Genomic DNA, 13,842 nt, shown 5'->3' on the forward strand with positions numbered 1-13,842 from the left:
AAGCGATTGGCAGATACGAAGTGGAGAAGTTGCGATAGGTAAGAATGAAACCAAGCAAGGACAGAGCTGGGAAGATGAAACTGAGAGGAAAAGGGGAGAGAATAGAATAGTCACCATCTTGAAAGCAGCAGAGAGGTCAAGAAGCAAGAGGAGGCAGACAGAGCACCTGGTCACAGATGGAGAGAATGTCATTTGTGACTTTAACCAGGGCAGTCTTGGTACTATGGACAGCACGAATGCTGAATTGGAGGGGTTCATGCAGGGAGTGCTGGGAGAGGAAAGAGAGAAGCTGGAAAGCAAGCAATGATTTGTTTCAATACCTTGGAAGAGGAAAGGTAGATTGGATATGGGATGTAGTCAGGGAACAGGGATAGGTTGAGGGAAAGTTTTTTGAGGGAAGTTTATGACTGCTGTTATGAACGGGCTGGTTTTAAATGGAATAGGGGATGACAGCTGTTTTGAAGTCAACCCTCTGTGACGGTCTCAGTAGTCTGGTTCCTGAGCCAGATGGGTCTGTAATACTCCAGGGCACTGCTGATGGCAGACCAGCAAGGCTGGCTCATCGGGATGATTTGGAAGAGCAGTTCAGTTACTGGAGCAGGGATTCTTCACACTCAGTTCCTTTTCACACGCCAAGCCAAATCCTAATGGGTAGCATGGTCTTAGTTGGACTAGTAGCAGGAAGCTTGCCAAGCAGTTCTTTCAGTGAAAGCTGTGCAGTTTAGCTGGTTAAACCCCAGCAGCTCCGCAAAACACACTCTATGGTCCCCAAGGCTTGGCTCTTGCCAACATGTGCCTAATGTTCTGGAATTAAGTAACAGGATCTGTCCCTCCATGGAGAGAGTGTGCACCCAGCTGACCAAAAAAAACACAAGCCGTGTTTCCCCCCTGTAATGTAAATGAAATGGATGTTCCTTTATAACACATTTAGACAATTGATGAGTGCTGTCACTTTCTTTACTCCACGTTGATAAATGCTCAGGGTTGTGCTAATCCTTATAGAAGAGATTTATGCTCTGAATAGCAATTCTAAACCTTGAAAATGGCTCATAGGTATTTTGCTGAAGTTGAAAAGTGATTTGTGGTCTAAACATCAATTTATTTGTGAAAAGCTCCAATCTTTTTTGAATTGAAATTGAATTTACTTTGTTAATAATAATATTGTGGCATACTTACTGTGTCGGTAATATAAAGCTATTAAAATAAGATACAATTTACAGTTACATAGAGCTTTTCACACCGAGAGTGCATCTTAAAGAGCTTTACATTGGGGGTGGGAGCCAAGAGGGATGGAGAAAGATAATGATAATCAAAATAAGAAGCCTTGCATTTAATAAAGTGACTCATCACGTTGAGACGTCTCAAATCGCTTAAAAAAATATATTGTAAAGTCGATTGACTGTGTATTTTGTAGGCGAAACACAGAAGCCAATTGCAAGATGACCAAAAACAAGTCCAAAGAGGTTTTTATGTTTTAAGATGTATCTTGAAAGAGGGGAGGGACCATTGAATTAGAAAGAATCCCAGAGATAGGGGGTAGAAATCTAAATATAAAATTTAGCAATGTCAGTTCGATATTGTTTCAGTCGGACCCTGAGGAAGAATTCAAAAGTTATAAGGCCCATCATTCAAAGCTCTATTCTCCTGTGCATTGTCTCAGAGAACTGCTGTGGATCCTTGGTCCCTGATGCAATAAAACAACTTCAGCAAATATCACATACTTCAAAGACTACTACTAATAATAATAATCCTTGCATTTGATATAGCACCTTGTCACATCTTGGAGACATCTCAAAGTACTTCACAGAATATTGTGTAAAGTGTAATGACTGTATATTTTGTGGGCAAAACAGGACAGGCCACAGCAGGACAAAGTACAAGGAACAGGACAAAGCACAAATAGTTGCACAGTGGAATGGAACTCCAGATACATTAACAGGATGGATAAAGATAGTTATAGTTCAAAATGGTAACTACATTGATGGTCTATTTAAGTGTTCCCCAGAGTTGTGAATTGTATGATCTTGCTGCAGCATTATTTTTCCATCAATCTGTGAAGATTCAGTCACACTTGTAATAAGTTTTCATATTGACAGAAAGTATTCAAACCATGAGAGAACTAGTCCAACCTGTTTTTCATGAGGATTCTGGTAAGAGGATTGTGAGTTTATGTCCCACATCAAGCCTTGTAGTTAGTTGGGTGACGTTATGTAATACTTGGGGTAAATACATTGTAAAGTGAATTGACTGTATATTTTGTGGGAGAATCGCGGCAGACAATTGATTACAACAGTGTCCCACAAACACTCGTGGATAGAAGTGACCAATTTATTATTTTTTTAAGGAATTATTACCCACGGAAAAAGCGATCTGCCAATTGAACAAGAGCCAGGTTCCTATTTACTACTAGGTAAACAGAGTGTGTGGAGTAAGAAAACTTGCCCGACATTTTGCCCTGCTGGGAATCAAACCCAGGTCTCTCTCTTGCGAGGCAAGTGCTCTAACCACTTATGTTACTCTATAAATCCAAAGAAAAATTGCTGGCAAACATTTCCTCATTAATACAGGACAGAATTTAACATTTGTGTACAGTACATATCATTTTGAACAATTCTATGAATTTTGTTGTTGAATCAAATACTGTAAGTATACACGGACTGATGTTTCTAAAGTAAGTTGCAGGAAATAATATTGTAGAATAATGCGTTCTAAATTGTAAACTGTAACTTTGCTACCAATTGTCATTTAATTCCTCAACGTTTTGCACTCTTATTCATATATTCGCGAAGTATGATTACTATTGATCTGTTTTACATGAGCAACTGCTACTGTGATCTATAGTACTTGGAGACTTAAAATCCTAATGCAATTATGCTTTATGTCTTCCAAAACAGAGGAAATTTAGGAGGCGAGTTCATAAATCTTTAATTATGTGCAATGTAGATTGTTTTATGCCTCTCAATCAGATCGATGTCTTTCTCTAAATTTTTCATGCTAGCCTCAAGCCTTAGTTTGTTGTTTTTCTTCGGCAGTGAATCTATCACAACAGAAAGACCCTGGAATTCATGATGCAGCTCTTCCCAGTTCTTCTTCAGTCCCTAAAACATGAATAGGAACAAAACTGTTATAATAACAATCCTTGCATTTGATATAGAGCCATATCACGTCTTCGAGACATCTCAAAGCGCTTCACAGAATATACAGCAAAGTGAATTGACTGTATATTTTGCGGACGAAGCGCGACAGCCAATTGTGCACGGCAGTGTCCCACAGACAGTCGTGGATTGAAGTGACCAATTTTTTTTAAGCAATTATTACCCCCGGAAAGGAAATCCGCCAATCGACTAACAATCCGGTTCCTACTTACTGCTAGGTGAACAGAGCCGTGTGGAGTAAGGAAACTTGCCTAATGTTTCGCCCTGCCCAGGAATCAAACCCAGATCCCTCACTTGTGAGGTGTGTGCTCTATCCACTGATCTACAGGACTCCACTAAATCGTTAAAACATAGCACCATTATCATCATAATCCTTGCATTTGATATAGCACCTTATCACATCTGCGAGACGTCTCAAAGCGCTTCACAGGTTACACTGTAAAGTTGAGTGACTGTGTGCTTTGTGGGCAAAACTCGGCACACAAACAATCGTGGATTGAGTAACACACACACACACAGTAACAGACACGCACACAGACAGACACACCCACACCCACATACTGTGGGATCTAAATAAGAGGCAATTTAGAGGAAGTGAGGTAGACACATGAGGAAGATGGGAATAGAAGGGAGGGAGTAAGGAGTAGATGGAGAGTGCAGCATGTGGAGTAAACAGCAGGATAGACTATAAATTCTAAACGTATGATGTAAATCATCAGTTAGACTGCAGTTAGAATATTGGTGTCCAGTATTGGTCATCCCACTTTAGGATGACATCAAGGTGATAGAAGGGTGCTGAGGAGATTTACTCAGGGGTGTTTTTTTTTGGCCTACAAGTGGAGACTGGAGGAATTGGGACTATTTCTGCTGGAACAAAGAAGGTCGAGGGTGACCTGATAGAGGTCTTTAAAATTATGAGGCGTTTTGATAGTCAACAGGGAAAAAAGTACTTTCACTGGTCGATGAGTCAGTATAACTAGAGGGCATCTATTTAAGATAGTTAATGAGCAAATGAGTAGGTTAGGAGATATTTTTGGAGAGCAGTTAGGATATGGATATAGTGGGTGGTTGAGACAAATCCATATTGGTCTTCAAGAGGGAAAAATGCCTTAGAAAGAGGCGCATGGAGAAAGGGGTGGTAAATGGCACTGAAATGATTGTTCTTCAAGGAGCAGACATAGACACAATGGGTCAAATGGCCTTCTTCTGTGCCGTAAATTTCTATGGTTCTAAAATAGCAAGTACTGTAGATGGTTTGTCAGGAGCTTGCATTTTGAGGTTAAATAATATTACTTCAGTCAAGTTGGTAATACTAAAAAACTAACATTAAACAGGCAAAAAAATGAATTTCAACTTCCTTTAAAGTGGAAAGGTTATTGCAGCAGTAAGAAAAAGTGTAAATTGCAACCCTTTCTGTTTGATAACTGATAATAACTGGTTAATGTAATAGATACAGCTGTAGAAAATGAGGAACTGCACTGGCCTTCAAGTAATCCAGTAGCTTATAAATAAATTCCTGGTTTTCATATACTGTAATTAGGAACTCTGGAAGGAATACAGAGACAGCCTCCCAATGTGAAAGGCACAAAATAAATGTACATTTGTATTTTGATATTATAGACGTGATATTGAATGCAAGGATTATTTTTACTTTTATAACCCAAGCTTGGCATCACCCAACCACAACTTCCTGATTTATCTCAGCCTCTCACCTACTCTTTTCAGCCTTGCTGAACTCCTTCATTACTAATGGACCTTGGTTTTATCCCCATTTGTCTCCACTAAGAAAATAGGATACCCCTGCCAACCTGTAACACAGCATCTCGCTCCTCTTCAGTCAGCTGTTTCATAGCACCTTTCCTCATATACTCCTTTACATAAGCATCATATTCTTCTTGTACTCTTTTGACCTCTTCTTTCCGCTCGGTTATATATTGGGGTGTTTTACCAAAGTCCTATAAAATGAATTTTTCAGATTAACCCTTTGAAGACTATTTTGCAGCAATTACAATGCATTTTTTTTCTATTGAATATCAGTGCAGATCTATTTATTGCTAATATGGAATCAAAATGTGTTAAAAACAAATTATACAAACTGTAGGGACTAAATGGCCTTTTTTGACCAGAATATTTTGGCCAGAATATTTTGGAGCAGAATATAATATTTCTTGACGTCAACTGGATAACATGAAGGTAAGGGGGGAAATCGTTTTTTTTTAAAAAATATTAAAAATGAATATTAATTTCATCCTTATGGCAGAAAATATTATAATAGCAATCAAAGCTCAGTAGCTCAATTACTTGGCAGGAGAATAATCAAGTTTATGAGCAGGCAGCCTGGGGGACTCTGTCAATATACTTCACACTGTACGTGTATTCTTGGCCGAGCTCTGAGATGGAGCATCGACCAAAGGTGAGGTGTTTCATTACAGTACAGAAAATAGATACAGGAAGCTCATCTTTGAATTATATTTCTTACTGAGTGATGAGCATATATTGTTATCAGATCAAGCTTCTTATCTGGAGGAAAATTGAGGGATAGTACCAAATGCTAAGAAGCAAAAAGAGTTAAAAATCTATATACGGTAATAGCTTTAGAAATGGAAGGCACAGTTTTGGAGAGGAGATGTGGAAAGCAAGGCGAGACTTCGCATCAATAATTGTATGCACTTGAAAGGAAAATCCCAACTATGAAATGTTCTTTGGTTATTACAGATTTGATTCAAGGAGGTAAATTGTATGCTTTGTGAAACATAAAGCACATTTTAACTTATTGAGGTGAGTGATGAAAGACCCTTAACAGTTTGGTGAAAAGTTGATTAAAATGTTGTAAAATTAAGATGAGGAAGTCATTGGTTAAGTACTGAAGGCACATGCATCAATGCATTCTGTGTGCAGTTTTGTAGCCCAGAGGGTGAGGAGAGATTCTGAGAACATTTAGTGACAATCTAATCAAATGCTTGTTGAGAGAAAACATCACTTATGACATTGCACAACAGTGACATGTGAAGAGTTTTTTTTAAAAAAAATGTTTGGCAAGCAGTAAAAACCTGAAAGCCTTATTTAACGTTTGTTGAAGGATTTTAGAAATTGATGTGACAAGTTAGCATTCATAGACAAATAGTGCAGTGAGAAAAATCTACCCACATATTGCTAAACAAATCTAAGTCATTACCTTTTTCTTCAAGTATTTATGAACGAGCCCTGAAGGTTCTAGTAGGTTTTTATTTCCTCTTTTAGTATCAACATAGATGGGCACAGGCTTCTTTGGTACTTTCATCAAAATATCCATCACATTATTATGGACAAAGTTCTTCTTACTTTGTAGTCCCATGATAGGTTTCTCATTTGTAATGGTCACCTGTCCACTGTTCTCTCGGCATTTGAATGGTTTCCCTGTGGAATCAAAATGATCACTTTCCTGTTCCAACAAGACAGACAGACCCAATTGCTTCCATTATTATTTGGCAATATGGTATCATGATTAAATCTGGTTGACTTGGCAGACAAAAGGTTTAAAGAAATGCAAAACTTTTTTTTTTTAATTTGCTAGTTTATAATACTAATCCCTACATCTGATATCACCTTTCAGGAAGCCGTGTTAAAGCACTTCACATGTTTACCTGTAGAATTTAGTGATTGTATTTTGTAGGTGAACGCGACAGCCAATTTGTACAAAGCGATGTCCCACAAACAGCCTTGAATTGAACGACGAATTTTATCTGGGTGTTTGCTGGCCAAGTCACCAAAAGAAATTCTCTTTTTTGAATAGTGACATGGGATCTTTAACGACCGCCTGATCAGGCAGATAATATCTCAGTTTTACACTTCATGCGAAGGCCAACACCTCAGACACTCCACCAGCATTTTACTGGAGTGTCAGCCAACAACAACAACAACAACAACAACCACTTGCATTTATATAGCACCCCTCACGCAGGGCAGCATCCCAGAATGCTTGACAGTGGTGGAGCACGAAGCCAAGCTGGGGGGAAGGGGGAGGTGACGGGAAGCACGGTCGAATAGGATGGTCTTCAGGAGCGACCTGAAGATGGGGAAGGAAGGGGCAAGAGTAGAACAAGAGGACACAAGTTTAGGGTTGCAAAAGGCAATTTCAAGGCAGACACCAAGAACTATTATTTATCAAGAAGATAATTAATGACTAGAACAACTTATCAGGAAGGGTGGTTGATGCCGGGACATTGGACCCATTTAGAAAAATGCTCAATGCTGTCATGGGAAGATGGTACGGTGGGTTTTCTGGAAGGATGAGATCCAAAGGGCTTTTTCAAACAAATTTCGCTTGCAATTTGATTAATAGAGTCTCCTTCTGGTAACCAGAAATGGTCATACCATACTGTGGGAACTCCAGTTTATTGATCACATCAGTGCAGAGTCCCCATAGGTCAGTCAGGCTGATGCACTAATGTGTAATGGCACAAACTACTACTGGCAACTTTGTTGGCCACTTTTTATATAATTATATTATAAAATATTATATTTGAAATATTCCATTCCAATTCCATTTTATTGCAAACTATTAATCACTTTGAGAATGGATCATGCCACTATAAGACAATCCTGTTATAAACTAGGTTAAAAACATGAAAAAATGTCCACCTTCGCAAAATGAAATTAGTGGCGTCTCCTGGTGTACAAGCGCTCCGGGAAGCCCTGGGTGAAGGGCGCTGTATAAATGCAAGTTGTTGTTGTTCTACATGCACAACACATAAGAAGTAAGGTTTGTGCTGTTTCCTATGCATAGCCTATAGGAAGTACCATCAGCAGTGATCTAACAATCTGTAAGACAGTTATTTTTTAGCAGGGGATTACTGGCTGGGTAGACCATGCTTCAAGTATAGTGCACAAGGTCTGCAGTACACAGTACTAAAAATGACCTGCAATCTAAGTAGAATCACACTAAACTGGGTTGCATTATAAAAGGAATCGCCTTGTAAATGGTTTATATTATCTAAATTTGTGCTGGATATATATTGGGCCAACCTGTATCGGGTATCTTCCAAGCGGAAGGGGATGTAGTCCAGATTCAGATAGTCTGTGACTTAAGTACTTTTCAGTGACCTCTCAGAAGGTTTGAAAAATCAGATGATTGCAGATATTCACAATATCACCAAGCAAAGTACGGGTAGTTCATTTCTACATTGTCTAAAAACAGCCGGAACTCACTCACCCAACCAGAGAAAGGAAACTGCAGCTTAAGAATTCGAATACTCAACCAGCAAAAGTTCAAGTTAACTGATTACAACTGTTGAGCTTTTGGACCTCTTAAATTTTAAAGCAAACAAAATATTTTAAAGCTGAGCTGAAGTATATAGATATACAAGCACAGATATACAACATGTTGTTATACTTTACAGAGTCTTACCTTCAAATGGCTTTGGTTCCTTGGAATGCTTTTGTAGAAAATATTTTGGGCAAGGCCGTTCAACTTTGGCTAATCCCATTGTTTTGTGTGAAGATTTCTTACTTTCCCACTCCTTTTCTATTGTTTCCGTATGCTTGGAAATAAACCTAATAGAAAAGTATACACAGTATTGTATTATACATTTCAATTAATAATAATAATCTTGTATTGATACAGTGCTTATCACATTGGGAGGATATCTCAAAATGCTTCACAGGATATACCGTGAAGTGATGTGATTATGTATTTTGTGGGCGAACAAGACAGCCAATTTGCGCAAGTGACATCCCACAAACAGCCATGAAGTGAACGACCAATTTTTATTTGTGGGATTGTTGGCCCAAATAAAAAACTGGCATTCAGTTGTTGTTTTTTTGGAGTCACTTTTCGACTCACTTCCTCACTATCTGTCTTTAAATCCTGTCAAAAAAAAACTTACTTCTTTAACTATGCCTATATCCCCCTCCTTCCTTGCTTGGCATTCGATCCTGTTAAGTGGTTCACAAAGTTATACTACATAAAGGGCACGATATAAATACAAGTTGTTGCTGTCTCCAAAAGGATTATTTCAGTGAAAAATAATAACAATCTTTGTATTTGATTTAGTACCTTATCAAGGCATTGAAATGTCTTGTAGAGCTTCACAGGATTCATTGTAAAGTTTAGGGATTATGCATCTGTAGGTGAACCTGGCAGTCAATTTGGGCACAACATTGTATTAAAAACAACCATGAAGTGAATGACCAATTTCATCTGGCCAGGACACTTCCTATCAGACATAAATATAAGTATAGTTTCCAACCTTTCCATTTCATTTAGGAAATAGAAACAAGTCATGCTCCTCAGATGTTCCTGCTGGATGAAAAGGCACACAATGCTATGAGTGTTTATTTAATTTCTATGGAAGATGTTGCAGACAGTAGCACTTTGAGGAATGCCACCCGAGATGATGTGGGGGCTAGAGGAGAAACCATTTGTGGAGATGAAGTGGAGGCGGGGTGAGAGGTACAATCTGAATCATTCAAGGACAGAACTGTGAAGGTTGAGGTGAGAAGAGAGGCGGTAGATGAGGATACAGATTGGTCAACGGTGTCGAAAGCAGCAGAGAGGTCAAGGAAGATGAGGAGGCAAAGGGAGCCCTGGTCGCAGATGGACAGAATGTCATTTGTCACTTCGACCAGGGCTGTTTCTGTGCTGTGGGTGGCAAGGAAACCCGATTGGAGGGGTTTGTGAAGAGAGTGGCGGGAGAGGAAGGAGTGAAGGTGGGAAACAACAACTTATTCAAGGACCTTGGAGAGGAAAGGAAGGTTGGAGATGGGGCAGTAATTTGAGAGCAGAAATGGGTCCAGGGAGGGTTTTTTAAGGATAAGAGTGATGACGTCTGTTTTTAAAGGGGTGGCAATGGTACTAGTGGACAGAGAGAGGTTTATGATGTCTGTGAGTAGAGGGGCAAGGAGGTGGAACTGGGAGGTAAGGAGAGGGGCAGGGATGGAGTCGATGGAGCAGGTGGTCGGTTTCATGCGGGTTATAGTGGTGGTGACGGGGAGACAGGTTCAAAGGTTTGAAGGGAGGGATGGGTAGTGGCCGGGGTGAGAAGGGGAGATGGGCAGGGGATAGTAGACAGAAGAGCAAAGGCAGCTGAGCGGATCCCCTCAAGATTCGAGGAAGTCCAGCATTGCCTCGCCGTTGGCATTGGAGGTGAGGATGGGTGAGGCGTGAGAGGGTGGGAGGATGAGCCAGTTGGTGATGGAGAAGAGGAGCCTTGGGTTGTCCTTGGCCTCCAAGATTGTCTTGGAGTAAAACACGATTAAACGGTGGTGAGAGCGGAGTGGTAGGATTTGATAAGGTCCAGCCAGATCTGCCGATGGACCGTTAAGTTTAACTTAAGCCAGGTGCGTTCAGCGCACCCACCTGTGCTTTAAGGGAGTGGAGATGGCTAGTGTACCAGGGTGACTTTTGTGAGTAGGAGATGGTTTGGGAAGTGAGGGGGCAAGGGAATCGAGAGTGGTGTAGAGGGAGTTGTGGAGAAGAGTGACCAAGGAGGATAGGTCATTGCGGGAGGAAGCCCAGGGGGGAAGAAGTTCAGATGACTCCAAGACAGTTGAGAGGGAGAGGGAGGAGAGTTTTTTTCCCAGGGATGATAGGAGATGGAAGTGGGTTGGGTGGCAGTGGGGAGAGGGATTGAGGAGTTGAGGGAGATGAAATGATGGTCCGAGGTCGCTTTGTCGATGATGGTGAGGTCCGAAACAGTGAGGCTCCAAGTGATCACCAGGTCGAGGGGGTAACCGTGGATATAAGTGGCGGAGTGGATGCGGAGGGAGAGATTGAGGGAGGACATAAGAGAGGAGAAGTCAGCAGAGGTAGATCAGGTGGGGGTGAAGTGAAAGTTGAAGTCGTCTAGGATGAGGAGGCGTTCAGAGCAGAGGGAGAGGGAAGATAGGAGGGTGGGGATATGGAGGAAGGTGAGGGAGGGCTTGGGGTTGGTGATAAAGAGAATTTTGAGGGAAAGGTTGGAGGGGTGATAAAGGACAAGGTGCTTGACGGAGGGGAAGTTAGTTACCAAAATGTTTATCTCACCTGGTTTCCCCCCTCTGTACAATATCAAGGCAATAATAGATTAGGTGAACTAAAGCTGCATACAATAGACCAGATAGGATCTGACCACTCCCTAATTTGTTGATTTGCATTCCGAATCATACCACTGTATACGTCTCTGTGCTAAAGTCACTCATTACTTTATTTGCCTTCTTTTACTGCCACCACCAGTTTCAAAGATTCATCCATTTCCTGAATCCATCCTGATTGTTCTTTAACAAGCTCTAAATTTCAGATTTGTTCATTAGGTCTTTCAAATAGACTGGCTTCACAATTGATGTTAAAATTACTGGCTTAGTAACCAGAGCATTTCTCTTGCCCATTTAGGACTATTTCCACAGTGGTTTAAGCCAAAAGCTTTATTTATTGCATTCACCTTTTATTTGTTACTTAGGGCTCATCATATTACTGAAGTAATTGGCTGCTGCGTTTCGCCCATAAAATATACAGTCAATTATTATTATTCCTATTATCATTTATTGACATCAATTATCAATGTTTGTTATCAGTTTATTAATGTTTATATTATTTATTGACAATAATTTAATTTATTAGTCTATATCCTTTATCGGGTAATTGCTGTCAAATCCTGTATCTGTGTATTTCTTCACCAACCTGTCCCCTCACTCCACTCTGCAGGTACTGGCCTGTTTCACGTCCCTCGTCTTGCCTGCTCCACTATCGGCGGTTGGGCCTGTAGCCTTTCTACCCCCACACTCTGAAGCTTCATCCCGGAGCCCCTCGGCCTCACCTGCTTCCTTCAATGCCCATTTCAAGACCTTTTTCAACCATGCCTTCGGTCATCTTCCCTTCTATCCCAACCCCTTGCCCTCCACCCCTTTCTTATCCCAACCTGCAGCTTGGGTGCAATCCCCTCATTGTCCAACACCTTGGGACCTCCTCCTGATGTGAAAGCTGCTATATCAATGCAATTTGTTGTTGTTGTATTTGTAGGAAAACAAGGCAGCCAATTTTCACACTGCAGTTTCCCACAAACAGTGATAATTGGTGGATTGCTTTTCCGGGGGTAACAACCCCTTCAAAAATAAATAAATAAAATAATAATGCTAATAATGATAATTTGGTCACTCAATCCACAACTGTGCGAAATTGGCAGCCGCGTTTCACCCACAAATATATACAGTCAATTCACTTTATGGTATATTCTGTGAAGCGCCTTGAGATGCCTCGAAGATGTGATAAGATGCTATATCAAATGCAAGGATTATTATTATTATAAAGTGAATGATTCATTAAATGGAACATCGTTAAGCCAGGATACTGGGCCAAACTACCTTCTTTTTTCAAATACTGTAGTGACATGGATCTTTAACAGGTAGATGAGGTGGTGAGGAGAACGATGACTGAAAGCATGGTCAGAGAGGTAGATCTTGAGATAAACCTTGAAATGATGTGAGGGAAGGACCGAGTCAGATGGACTCCAGGATGAAGCTCCAAAGAGTGGGAGCAGACAGACTGCCGACAGGGTGGCGGGATATGAAGCAGACTGCTACCTTTTGAGCGTAGGGAATGGATGGGTTGGAAGGGAGGGTTTGAGGAGGTTGCAGAGCTGGATGGAGCAACACCATGAAGCAATTTAAAGGTGAGGAAGAGGATCTTGAACTTGATCTGCTGAGGAGCCAATGGAACGGGGCGAGAATGGGGGCGACAGTCTTGTGGAGCCTAGGGAAAGGACATGGGCTGCAGAGCTCTGGATAGTTTGCAGTCTGTGCCGGCAAGAGTTAGGCAGAACAGTAAGCAGAACATTAGCGACAACGACGGATGGCGTTTGTTTAAGCGCCTTTTTCACGCCAGGAGGACGTCCCAAGGCGCTGGACAGTCGGGGACTCGCACCTGAGCAGGTGGGGGGGGGGGGGAGGGAGGGCGGGCAGGGGAGTGGTAGGGAGGGTGACCGATGGCGAGGTTGAAGAGGAGGGTCTTGAGATGGGTCTTGAAGGAGGGAGGGAGGGAGTGGTGGGGGGGTGCGAGGCGGAGGGGACCGCGGGACGGAGTTCCAGAGGGTGGGGACAGAGGCTGAATGGCCCGAACAGCTTCCAGCAGCACAGCACTGAGCTCTCATCAGGGACTTTCTCCGGGGGCCCCCAGTGTCCATGATGATTAAAGCCTCCCGACCCCTGTCGCTGTCACTGGGGAGGTCCCCGGGCTCTGGGCTGGTCCCCCCCCCCCCCCCCCGGGCTCTGGGCTGCCCCCCCTCCCCCGGGCTCTGGGCTGGTCCCCCGGGCTCTGGGCTGGTCCCCCCCCCCTCCCCCGGGCTCTGGGCTGGTCCCCCCCCCCTCCCCGGGCTCTGGTCCCCCCCCCCCGGGCTCTGCCCCCCCCGGGCTCTGGTCCCCCCCCCGGCTCTGGGCTCACCTGGGAGGGCGCTTGAATCTCGTGACCTCCCGGGGCAGGAGGTTGTAGACGCACTCGGATGGGTAGGGCCTCTCCATGGCGCTCGGGGCCGCGGACCGACACAGACACAGCCCCGGGGCCGGGATCTGGACAACCACCCGCGGCGTTGCCACGGTCACCGATCAACACGCGCGTTACTACGGACGTCACTTCCGCTGTCTGTCATTCGCGCTCATTGTTTGTCTGTGACCAGGACAACAGCCACAGGGAGAGAGGGGGAGAGAGGGAGTGTGAGAGAGGGGGAGAGAGGGGGGGGAG

At 42.7% G+C, this 13,842-nt stretch overlaps 1 protein-coding gene across 1 annotated transcript; it reads right to left on the reverse strand.

Annotated features, from left to right (window-relative positions):
- Positions 1-2,459: 2,459 nt before the first annotated feature.
- enkur (enkurin, TRPC channel interacting protein) lies at positions 2,460-13,818 on the reverse strand. The gene is made up of 5 exons (XM_042332053.1): positions 13,546-13,818; positions 8,542-8,687; positions 6,331-6,551; positions 4,964-5,110; positions 2,460-3,098 (listed from the first exon to the last, which is right to left on the reverse strand). The coding sequence occupies exons 1-5, from the start codon at positions 13,620-13,622 to the stop codon at positions 2,925-2,927; spliced, it is 765 nt and encodes a 254-aa protein (XP_042187987.1). The 5' UTR covers positions 13,623-13,818; the 3' UTR covers positions 2,460-2,924.
- Positions 13,819-13,842: the final 24 nt, after the last annotated feature.

The sequence above is a fragment of the Callorhinchus milii genome, unplaced genomic scaffold (genome assembly GCF_018977255.1).
Source record: "Callorhinchus milii isolate IMCB2004 unplaced genomic scaffold, IMCB_Cmil_1.0 Scaffold2, whole genome shotgun sequence".
Lineage (NCBI taxonomy): Eukaryota > Metazoa > Chordata > Chondrichthyes > Chimaeriformes > Callorhinchidae > Callorhinchus > Callorhinchus milii.